Source organism: Erigeron canadensis, chromosome 1 (genome assembly GCF_010389155.1).
Source record: "Erigeron canadensis isolate Cc75 chromosome 1, C_canadensis_v1, whole genome shotgun sequence".
In the NCBI taxonomy this organism is placed as follows: Eukaryota; Viridiplantae; Streptophyta; class Magnoliopsida; order Asterales; family Asteraceae; genus Erigeron; species Erigeron canadensis.
In genome coordinates, this window is record NC_057761.1 from 45,493,617 (window position 1) to 45,506,350 (window position 12,734).

General features: G+C 29.9%; 1 protein-coding gene across 1 annotated transcript; it reads left to right on the top strand.

The window, feature by feature from the left end:
* Positions 1-4,511: 4,511 nt before the first annotated feature.
* On the top strand, positions 4,512-7,884 carry LOC122611088 (30S ribosomal protein S1, chloroplastic). Its single transcript, XM_043784053.1, has 7 exons — positions 4,512-4,883; positions 5,086-5,361; positions 5,464-5,544; positions 5,928-6,209; positions 6,530-6,640; positions 7,108-7,194; positions 7,647-7,884. The coding sequence occupies exons 1-7, from the start codon at positions 4,578-4,580 to the stop codon at positions 7,746-7,748; spliced, it is 1,245 nt and encodes a 414-aa protein (XP_043639988.1). The 5' UTR covers positions 4,512-4,577; the 3' UTR covers positions 7,749-7,884.
* The last annotated feature ends 4,850 nt before the right edge of the window (positions 7,885-12,734 follow it).

Sequence of the window (12,734 nt, forward strand, 5' to 3'; positions counted from 1 at the left end):
TTTGTAAGGGTATTTTTGGAATTCCAGGAATAAAGTGTTTTATGGTAATATAGATTAAAAGGGTAAATTGGAGATTTTAAAAGTAGAGTGTTAAATTTTAGGGAGGGTAGTTTGTTTATATAGATAAAAAAGTCAAAATATTTAATTAATAAAAAATTCTTACAAATATTAAGAAGATTTTACTATACCATTATAAATAAAAAACTCATTTCAATATATCAAAATTTTCAAACAAGATGAAGAAGTAATATATATTCATATCTCCCCATGTTTTCTCCATATTCATATTATTTCATTCAATGCAAAATATGTGTATGCATTTTCTCTTTATATGTTACATTACTCTATATTACTACTTAATGTTAACTAATAGTTGTTTTTTATTTTTATTTTATAGGTTATTGAAGCTGCCGATCACTTCAAAATGTGTATATGTATTTGCTCTCGATATCTTCTTTTTCTAATATAGTAAATATTTACTTATTAATACGTTTATTTTAAAAAGTACATAACTCTGTTAATCTCATTATGTTTTGCAGGATAAATGATTGGAATTCGCTTTTAGATGATGATATTGAAAAAAAAAAATGTTATTCCTTTGACTAATGAGCCTCAAAAAATCTATATTCATGTAATCTTAAGGAACAAGACCCAAGTGAAACTCAAGAGCACTACCAGACTTCGATTAATAGATAAAAGATTAATCAAATATCTTTTGATGTTTTCTAATAAGGTGTATTACTCTTTTAGTCTATATTTGTGAAATAAATCTTTCAAGCCTTTTTATTGTTAACGGATTTAAGTTTTGATGTCTTAAAATCTTAATTTGTTATATATCAATGGTTTTTGTTTCATTTATTTTGTATATGTTATTTATTTTGTAGCCTCCTATATGTTAGATTTTGAATTTGTTAAACCTTTTGAGAATTAGTGCAAAACTATTGTTATTTACGCTATTGTTAGAAGATGCATATTAGATATAAAAAGAAATCCGCACTAACATTTACAAAAAAAAAAGTCAAAATTCCAATATATAAATTGCTAAAAGTTGCCCTCTAAAGCAAAACTTTACGTTATCATATCAAAAAGTTACTTTCTGACTATCTTGCCAAAACTGTTTTCAGGTTTAAATCTTTTTAAATTTTATTATTTTCGAGGGATTCAAGTTTTGATGCTTTAACATCTTAATTTGTTATGTTTCAATATTCGTTGTTTCACTAACTTTGAATATGTATGGTTTCTTTTGTAGCCTCCTTTAATTACAAGGACACATTTAATTAAGATATTCATTTGTTAAACAAAGGAAAATCCAAACACTAATATTAGACATTAATTAATCATTTAATAAAAACTCATGACTAATTGTATCATACCTAAGATATCCATTGTCATTTAAAATTTAAAATAAAATAAAATCGACATTTATAGCACAAAATACTTAATTATACCACAAATACGTGCAAAGATTCACTATTATAAGGTGAGGTTTATCTGATGTCACATTCCGACTGAATGTTAAAAAAAATATATATAATACCACAAAATTTAGACAAACAAAATTACAAAATTCATGCTAGATTTATTAACAAATTAGCATTTGCATTGAAAAATTGTCAAATTTACAATATTGAATGCAAAAAAAAGTCAAATTACGTTAACAATAGTTACTAACTTATAAGATTTGGTACTAAAAGGTAATATACTTCACCTATTTGACAACATGGAGATACGGGATCACAAAACCTGGCTGGATTCTTTCCCATTCGACTAAAACAAGCAGTTGAAACTTAGAAAGCATTTTTGTTTCTTTTATGTTCGAAGGGTAGCAAATGTAAAGGTTAATTAGAGCTGTTAGTTTCTAACTAATCAGGTCATATCCGACCAAAACCGATTAAAGCTATTGCTTTTGTTAATTCATTATATATTTATATGATGAACATTATATCTTTATAATCGCACAATGCAACAGCGGTGATGCAAGCGACCGATAGCAACGGTGATAGTGGTAGCCATATGGTTATTAGTGTAAACGTAATTGGTATACATGATAGTAGCACCGTAATTATTTTATGGGTTAAGGGATGTATGTATTTATTAATGGTATTATAGGTATATTATGTGAAAATTTTAAGTTAATGAATAAAGAATAAGGGTAATTTAGGTATTATAAGTATATTAGGTGGGAAAATTTAGGTAAATGAATAAAAGTAAAGGTAATTAGGTATTTTAAAGACTGAAAGTTAAAAAATGAGATAAATAATTTGTTTTATATAGTAGTAAAAAGCAAAAGTAAAAATATACCTATTATTTATAACCCGGTCAACGACCGGGTATAGTCTAGTATCAAATGTCATCACCCGCACGTCGTTTTATATTTGTTCTAAGGCTTTCAAAAATAATTATCGAGAGAAAAAGAAAATGGTAAGTAGGATAAAATCTTACTTGTCATATGAAGTTATTGTTGACGTCACATTTAAAATGATATGGTTACGACAAAAAAAAAAATGACCATTAGTCTATTACTATAATAAAATAAATCTTTTTTTTTTACTGTATTATCTATTAATGCCTTAGAGCACCGTAATGAGATAAAGTGTGGACAATGTGGAAGATGGGACATCGACTACATGGTGTGGTACTAATGCCAACGTCCTTTTGGTGTGGAAGGTCCAACGTCGATGGGTTGACGTCAAAGAATAAGTGGGGTGATTGGTTGTCGTTTTATTTTCTTTAATATATTGTTTCTTCCTTATTTATCTTTTTGATGTATTCGTTTAAAGAAGGTGGAGTACATATATATACTAGTGCTATAACCGAACATAGTCTTGAACGCGGGTAATTAATTATAACATACCAATCGTTACCATTAGACAAAAAAATGTTGGAGTGTGATCATTTTATTATAAATCGCATGTCCGAGAATAATTTAAGCCTACAGGGTCACACGAAATGACACGGTAACTCGATAATATTAATTGATATATTAAAGTAATATATTGATTAATTTGATCACGAAATGATTAATTAAACATAATTAAAGGGTTAGTTATATTTAATTGATTAAAGAGGATGATTAAAATGTGAAAATCAAAAAATGGACTTGGATCTAAAGTCCATGATGGGGGACGGCCACTTAGAGGCTTGTTTAAGCCTTTATGTTGTTTATTTTCCATGCTAAGATTAACCTAATTAAGCCTTATAAATAGAGGCTTAATTCTTGGTTTTTCACACACTTTTTTCACATAAGTTTTTCTCTCCTTTTTCTTCCTTTCTCTTTGAAGTGGCCGAAATTCCCTTTCTTTAGGGTGTTTCGACTTTGAAGTGTAAGGTTCAAGCAAAAGGTTTGTTTGGTTTGTGATCGGGTACAAGCATACGTTATTTGGGGTGTTTAGTGTGCGATCGTAGAGGGGTTTTGCTTTAAACCCTAAGCATTAATAATAATCTTATTATTATTATCTTTATTGGAGCTTGCATAAGGTACACAACTCAATTATAGTCTTTGTTAATTAATTTGATTGCATATATGTTTCGATTTATTCCGTTGCGCGTACTCGTGATTATGTAAGATTATATGCTTATATTCTAACAAAAAACACATCGTTAAACAATACAGTAAATACACCATTAAAACATAGAACTTTGATCAAAATATAAACTTGTAATGTTATTGGAAGTTAAAAATAAGAAGCTAAAAACCTTGATTATGAATATTAAAATAGACTAAAGTTGTATCACATGAATCGGTAAACATAAAACTTTAATTGTTAAAATAAAAGGTTTTAAAAGGATTTATTGGTTAAAGTGTGAGATGAAAATATTACCATCATAAATAAAATGAAAAATAAAAAACCCAATAAATTAAGATAATATCTACACAACACGCTAATTTAAACAATAAAATTAGAAAAGAAAAAAAAAACTAAGCAAGCAGACAAACTGCTCATTTAGCTGCCAACGAGCCTGCTTCATTATTCACTTGAATTTTGTTTATATAGTATATAATATAATATGTTACATATTGATATTGATATGATATATGTTGAATAAGATGAAATATGAGAATGACTTCAATAAGTGTGAATAATATGAGGTGTATAAATATAATAATTACTCGTATATATGATATGATATACTCGTATAATCGTATATTGAAAAAGATGGAGTATGAAAGCATCTCTAATGGTATAGGTTTTTTCTAAAAATTTTTTTAATAGAAAAACTTTAACTCCAATAATAAAAGCTTGATAATAATTTGAAAATAGCTTGAAATTCTTTAAATTACAATTATATATGTATGAGAGAGAGTGTAATGACTTGAAATTTTTCAATTTTTTTGAAAAAAAATTATCTCATTAATATTTTTTTGATTTTAATATGGTGACTTTTAAGTTTGTAATGTTTGTTTGATGAATTTAAAGTAATGTATTTAAATGCTCCAATCGTGGTATATGACGGGTTCGGGTCAACCCGAATACCCAACATCGTCATTCTTCATACCTTATCTCACTGCATACAAACATAATCCCCACAAACAAAACCCATTCATCAATCTTCCACACACGCACATAAACACTCCCATGGCTTCCTTGGCACAACAAATAGGCGGTCTAAGATGCCCATCACTCTCAACAACACATCTATCAAGAAAACCAACCTCATTCCTGACCAGCCAATCAGTGAAAAGAAACCATCATCAGACAATAATAAAAGCAGCATCTGTCATATCAAATGCACAAACAAGAGAAAGAGAGAAACTTAAAGAATTGTTTGAAGAAGCTTATGAAAGATGCAGAACTGCTCCTTATGAAGGTGTTGCCTTTACCCTTGAAGATTTTCATTCTGCTATTGAAAAGTTTGATTATAATTCTGAAATTGGCTCTAAGGTATTCCCCCATTTCTGTCCTTTTCTTTCTTTTTTCTTAAATATACTATGTTGTTTTATTAGAATATGTTTTTCTTTGTTGTTATTTGTGTAGTATATGTTGATAAAGTCTTGATCTTTTAGCAAGAAAATAATCATAAAGTGGTTGTTACTTATTAATTAGCCCCTAAAAGATTGATGTAGTTAATTAAACTATGTTGTAGGTGAAAGGAATTGTTTTTCAAGTAGACGCGAAAGGGGCGTATGTTGACATTACAGCAAAATCCTCGGCATTTTTACCGGTTAGGGAGGCGAGTATTCATGCCATAAATCATGTAGAAGAGGCAGGCATAGTCCCCGGAATGCGTGATGAGTTTGTTATTATTGGTGAAAATGAATATGATGATAGCTTAATCTTGAGCTCACGCCAAATTCAGTATGACCTCGCGTGGGAGAGATGTCGGCAGCTACAAGCTGAAGATGTGGTGCTTAAGGGCAAGGTAAGTAATCGTAGTAGGGCATGGTAACTTTAAGTTATTTGACTATATTTTTGATGTTTCTTATGTGAATATTTTTCTAACTCTTTCTACTTGTTTGTGAAGGTTGTTGGTGCCAACAAAGGTGGAGTTGTGGCGATTGTTGAGGGACTTCGTGGATTCGTTCCATTTTCACAAATTTCGTCGGTTGGTTTCTATAACCTGGATCATCTATGTTTTGCTTGCAAATTTTAAAAGACCCATCCTAATCTGTAAATGGTGGAACCAAATTTTGTAGTTTCTATGTGACATTCTCGACATAGTAGAGACTAAATAACATGAATTGACCCATTTATATGCTGCACAAATTTAATAGTAACCATATTATGTGAACATAATATATAACCACGAACATAGTAATTACTCATGCAGTATTTAAGCGGAAATGGTAACATTTGTATACTAGGTGGATAGGCTCTTTTTTATGTTTTGATATTTTTCATTATATATGTTCGGATGGAACAATTTCTCTATTAATTTCATGAAGTCAAAAATATACTTGCAAGGTTAATGTTTAAAGTAATTTTCAGACTTCAAGTGCCGAAGAGCTTCTTGAGCAGGAAATTCCATTAAAGTTTGTGGAGGTAGACGAAGAACAATCAAGACTCATTTTGAGCAACCGCAAGGCCAGGGCCGATAGCCAGGCACAGCTTGGTATCGGTTCTGTTGTCACTGGTGTTGTGCAGAGCTTGAAACCGTATGGTGCATTCATTGACATCGGTGGAGTCAATGGGCTTCTCCATGTTAGTCAGATCAGCCATGATCGTGTCTCTGACATTGCAACTGTTCTTCAACCTGGTGATACTCTCAAGGTATGATCTAGAGGTGTAATATATTTAATAATGTTTGTTTATCAATAATTATAGTTTTGCATTAAATGATTAGGTTTTATCTATGCGTTAGAAAGAAAATACTTTTGGTAACTTTTGACCCATTTGATTTGTTTTCTTTAAGCTATAAATGTTTTTTTTTTTTTTTTTTCTGTTAGAGATCAAGCATAACCCAATTCAATCCATTTATGAATTATGAGTAAATGGCCAAAGTTATCACCTCTAATCTTATTTATAGTAGTCTGAAAGTGGCTAGACATCTTTGAACTCTTTGAACTCTTTAAAGAACTCATGGTGTGCAGGTTATGGTATTGAGTCACGATCGCGAGAGGGGCCGAGTTAGTCTGTCTACTAAGAAACTTGAGCCGACTCCTGGAGACATGATTCGCAACCCGAAGTTAGTTTTTGAGAAGGTAATCGTTATCATTTATCTTCAATAAATAATAAAACGCCATAGTGTTGCAGTTTATTGATATTTCTCCTTAACCTGGTTCCATTAGGGCTTTAAATAGTTCTTTTTAGTTGTAACGCCGACATTGAACTATCTATGCTCAGTCATATTACTTAACTGAACTGATCTGAACAGCTTTATTGTAAACCAACGGTTTAGGTTATATATGATGTTCCATATATAATTTCTTTAGAAATCAGTGATTATAATAGAACAAAAATCTGTTTAAACTTAAACCTTGTAAAATAACATTAGACATTATGATCGTGTAAATGATTTGTGTTGGTTAGGTTTTGGTCAGAAAACCATATATTCAACCAGTCAGTTTTGATTTGGTTTTGTCAGCTCCACAATTTACATAGTTCGTCTAATTGTCTGTGAATTTTTGTTTTATACTGACGTGTCATGTCTTTACGTATCTCTTTACAGGCAGAGGAGATGGCAATGACCTTCAGGCAGAGAATTGCTCAAGCAGAAGCCATGGCTCGTGCTGACATGCTTAGATTCTCACCTGAGGTATTATGATTATTTTTTTTTCAACACCTTGTTTAACAATGGTGGTAGGTTTACTTGTTAAGTTGAAAAAATGAATGGGTTGAGTATAAGTTCAAATTGGGCTCTTTGGTACAGGTCAAAACAAGTCACCTTAGTCACTAGTCAGCCCAAAATACCTTATATCCAATTTTTACTTTTCAATAAATACTTATTTTGTGCAAATGATGATTACAAATTAGTTATAATCTTTGTATATTTAGTGAATAATATGTTTCAGGAGGTTTTATGCTTTAAAATACACTTTGAAAGATGTTTTATCCATCTCATTTTTAGATATGTTTAAATTCGACCCTTTAGAGATAAAAACATATCCTGAATCTGAATCGATCACTCGTAGGTGAATGAGTCGAAGTGCCCACCCCCATTAGACTGAGCTATAAAGTAGAAATGTTAACCGGTAATTATTTTTGCAGAGTGGATTGACTTTGAACTCAGACGGGACCTTAGGTCCACTTAGCTCGGACTTGCCCGCAGAGGGTTTGGATTTGAATGAGATCCCTTTGGCTGAAGATTAATGAAAAACTTTCACATCCGCTGCATTTATCGTTTTGTTGTTTGTTGTAGTTATTGTAGAGTGATTATTATGGTTCCCCATGGAAGCTGCGAAGCAATTTCACATTTTGATAATGTAAATTTATCTGTTCTGCGATATAATGTGGGCTATACCTTCGTGCATTCAACCCGATATTTTTCAGTCTCCTAGATCTTCATGTGTTGACTGCTATGTTATCATCGTATAAATTTTATGTCTTTCAATTCTGCAGTCGGAAGATCTTAAGACCATCTTTTAACCTTTTTTCACTTTATACTTATTATTATTTTTTTTGTCACATCTGGTGTATAGGAGAGGGAAGGGGTAACTTGGTTATTCCCACCACTCTCACCTGGCGAAGAAAAGGGAGATGTGTGACATTCATTGCCTGGAGGAGGGGGTGAGAGAATTCGTTTTGTTGTTGTAGTAGGAGGAAGGTTATGCATTTGGACCTATATCCTCTTCTCAACACCTTCGCATGTTTTTCTTTTTACCCTTTCATCTTTAAATTTAATATTTTGCAAACTATAATCAATTAAAATAAAAGAAAACAAAAACAAATATAGCATATAAGGCCGATGAGGTTAATCAGTTAATGGTCCATTATTTGACATTAGAGTATTTCACAAGGGTTCGAGACTCACTTTTTAAATCTATAAAGGTATATTAGATTATTGGGGTGTTTTAGAATTTTGAGTTTTATCTCTTTCATTTGTAATCTGAGACTATCACGGACGACAGACTATTAACTATTTTTCTTCTTACACAACTATCACGGACATTGAATGCAGTGGGCTCGAAACTTTCAGTTGTATATCGTTGCTAAAATATTTAATACACATTACAACGTGTGCATTAACATGATACAATTTTACTATAATTTGAATTAAAAAATACTCTTATTCATTTGCTTAATTAATCAGTCAGCCCGGATGGTGAAAGACACTCTCGATTTTACCAAGGTTTTGAGTTCGAACATTGGGGACGGTAAGCCTTCGGGTTTTTCCGTTCGAATACTTGTAACGACTTTTGGTCAACATCTCGTTTGTCTACGGTATGTGTAAGGATTCACCATTATACGATGAGGTCTTCTTGATGTCATATCCCGACTGAATGTTCGGAAAAATATATATACATATATATGTACCTCCATTTCAAAAAATAAAATAAAATATATCTCTCCTTTATAAAAATTATAGGCCCCTCATTTTAGAAATAATTACAAAAAAATTACATTGAAAATGACCTAATTGTCCTTAATGAAACCTTTTTGATGAAATTAGTTGTTAAAAATCAATCAATTTGTTTCTAATGAACTAATTTACATCATAAACAATTATAATTTGCTCCTAATGAACTAGTTTATATCATAAACAATTATCTTACTAATTTATACTCTAAGCCTTTTTCCTATTAAAATATTTCAACCTACACCACTCAACACTGTCACCGCCATAAACATCCGTGGCCCACATAAATAGAGCGTCATCATGACCATCTACGCCCCTCGCTAGTACATATATAGTTGTTTTAACCAATCAATTATTATTGTTGTCTGTCCTATAATTAAAGATAGAGGTTGACTGTACTATTAATAACCTTTTTTAGGCCTAAAATTCTCTCATAATTATTTTAGGTGTTCTATAATTTTTTTTATATATAGTTTTCTTGTTAAATATATAGTTTTATTTAAAACTCTATCATAAAATTTTTTTTTATAAAAACAAATATGTTTAAATTTTAAAAACGGATACAATATTTAAAACCCTCTCAAAAGTTATTATATATTAACCTAACTTTTTTATTAATCATTTCAATCATATAATTTATATCATTCCTATCTTCTAAAAAAAATATTTGTATCACTTTAGTTTGATTTTTGGTATTTTATTCATGTTTGTTCATTTTATGACATTGAATTGTTATGGTTGGGAGTTCACGTTCTCATCATCTTTAGTAAAATCAAGGCCACCACGAAGACATTCATAAACAACTCTACCGTAGTTTTTAGCGGATAACCCCAATTTAGGTTTAATAGTTCAGCCCAACAGGGAACGACCATACTTGTTCAATTTATCTCTCTTAACTTGGATGCCGTGAGGCGGACCTTGAAAAGTTTTAACATACGCAGTAGGGATTCGCAAATCTTCCAGACGTAGAGCACGCAGGGCTTTAAACCCAAATACATTACCTACGATGGAAGTAAACATGTTAGTAACAGAACCTTCTTAAAAAAGATCTAATGGGTCTTTTAATTTATTTTGTTGTCAATTGGAGGTTGATTATGTATGATAGATCTTCACCTAATGATTAGTATATTATGCATTATTCTTTTAATTCTTTGCTTATTTTGATTGTTTTAAGTTTTTATCTAATGTAAGGGTTTTTTTTTTTTTGTTAAGTCACTTATTTTGTTATTTATTATTTTGATAGTTTTCTTTAATACATATACTAGACTAGATTTTAGACTCGTGTCAAATACACGGGTTTATTAAATTGTCAATATAAAAAAATAATATATGCAAGAAAAAATACTTATAGGTTAAAATCTTAATCTTATCTTAATCTTGATATATACGAAAAGACAACTGACCTAACCTCAATTGACCAATCACAATTTTTCAATTTTTTAAAAATTAATTAAATCAACACATGTCTAAATTAATTTACATTTTTTTTTTCATCACTAATTTACACTTTTTAATTCAATTCAAAATAATTAATATAATTTACACTTTTTGGCTTTTATCATTAATTTACACTTTTAACCCATTCTAAAAATAATTAATATTTTATTGCATAATATCTTTCTAATAACAAAATATAACTATAAGTTAGAGAGGTTACAACATTTTGATTAATACAAATTAATATATATCAATCAATATTTTATTTTATGTTGTTGATTTTAATCAAACTAATTATAATATTTTTTGTTATTAATAATTGTAATCAAACTATAATTAGGATAACCATCGTTGTTATTAGTAATTGTAATCAACCTATAATTAAGATAATTATTGTTGTTATTAGTAATGTAATCAAACTATAACTAGGATAATCATTGTTGTTATTAATAATTGAAATGAAACTATATCTAGGATACAAAAACTTCTATTTAACATTCAACATTACATTTTAATATCTTAATCTTTTTTTTTTTTAAATAAAATTTTTTTCTATATACAAATTCTTGTATTAATAATGTTGTAAAACCCGTGTATTTAATACGGGTATAAAAAATTGAGATACAAATATAGATACTTAAAAATACTTAAGACTAATCCCTACATTATATAAATCTCACTTCAAAATTTGTTAGTTATTGCCCATGTGGCATGCTTAAAAATGCAAGAAAGCCCAAAAATCATCTAAATATTGCTCCTTGGAAGGTCTACGGATTAGTTATTTTATAAGAAGTTCAAATTTTTGAAAACGGATTAGTTATGCTTTATACAAGTTCAAATTTTCGAAAATTTGAATATGTAACCGTTCGTGTATTACTTGTGGCGGTTACTTCCTTGGAAGGTCTACAGATTAGTTACTTTTATAAGAAGTTCAAATTTTCGAAAACATATTAGTTATGCTTTCAAGAAGTTCAAATTTTGAAAAATTTGAATATGTAACCGTTTGTGTATTGTTTGTGGCGGTTACTTCCTTGCATGTCTATGTCTATATAAGGCCACTTCCATTCAGTTTTAAGGCATTTTAAAACGTAAACACATAACAGATCAATTTTAGCATGGCTTCACTAAACCATGTTTCAATTAGAAATTTGCGTCCAAATAATAAGCCATGTACGATAACGGTTAGAATTTGCGGCTATGGAAGCAACCTCTATACGGAGATGTTAATAACATAGGTAGTATTGAGATGATCCTGATGGACGAACATGTAAGTATTCATTGTTTGTGAATTTTTCTTTTTTGATTAGATTACTTTTTAACATAACTTTCTTTCGAATTTATAACTAGCTTTTTAACATTCTAATGTATAAACATTTTCATTTTGACAGTTTGATAAAGTGGTTGTTGTTGCAACAATCGGTTTTATTCCAACCGACCAGTTATGGTATTCAATGGAATGTGTGAACTGTTCTCAAGAAGTTAAGTCGACCGATCTCTATATGGATGCAGTCGACATTATTGATGCTTTAAGGGACAACAAAATGTGGATTTGTTGTTCATGTAACAAGGAAATAGTTCTTATCAATCCTAGGTATATATTTATATTTCATATTAAAACTCTATAATCATTAAGTTGTGTGGTAAAATTGTATCTCTATTTTTTTTTTGGTAGGTTTAATGTGCAAGTTAGGATTGTAGATGCCACTGGTGCTATTGGAGTTAAAGTGAATGATCAACAAATTTCAAATCTTATACAAAAAACAGCTTATCAAATTTGTGATGAAAATTATGAGGTATATATGGTTTATTTTGGTGCTAAATAAGACTTTTCTATGCATTTTAAGTCATTAATTTTTTTTAAAATGGTCATTAGTTGTAATAGGAGTACATTTACTTCACTACATGCATGCTTGAACTGGTGTTAAAGAAATTATTTAAGGTTATTGTGCATCCACGTGGGTCTATATATCAAAGTGGGGGAAAATTCATAATACCTATCACATCCAGGTAACCAACATAATTCTTCTTATATGCACCTACTATGGGCAATCCATTTTATAATTTCTCTCCAGCGTGCAATGTACGCGTTTTAAGCCCTCGTGTATCATTAATAAATTCCAGGATATATCTAGCATTCTTCTTCTTTAAATTAATCAACTCATAAGAATATTTTTATTATGTCCAACTCAGTTATATTTATTCATTGATACAATCTTAAAATAAAGTTTAAGAAAAATTATTTAGGGTTGTCCGTGCATCGCACGGGTCTAAACACTAGTTTTGTTTATATTCTAAATCTATCAAATTGATTGATTTGCACCCTTTAGGGACTTCAACGTAAA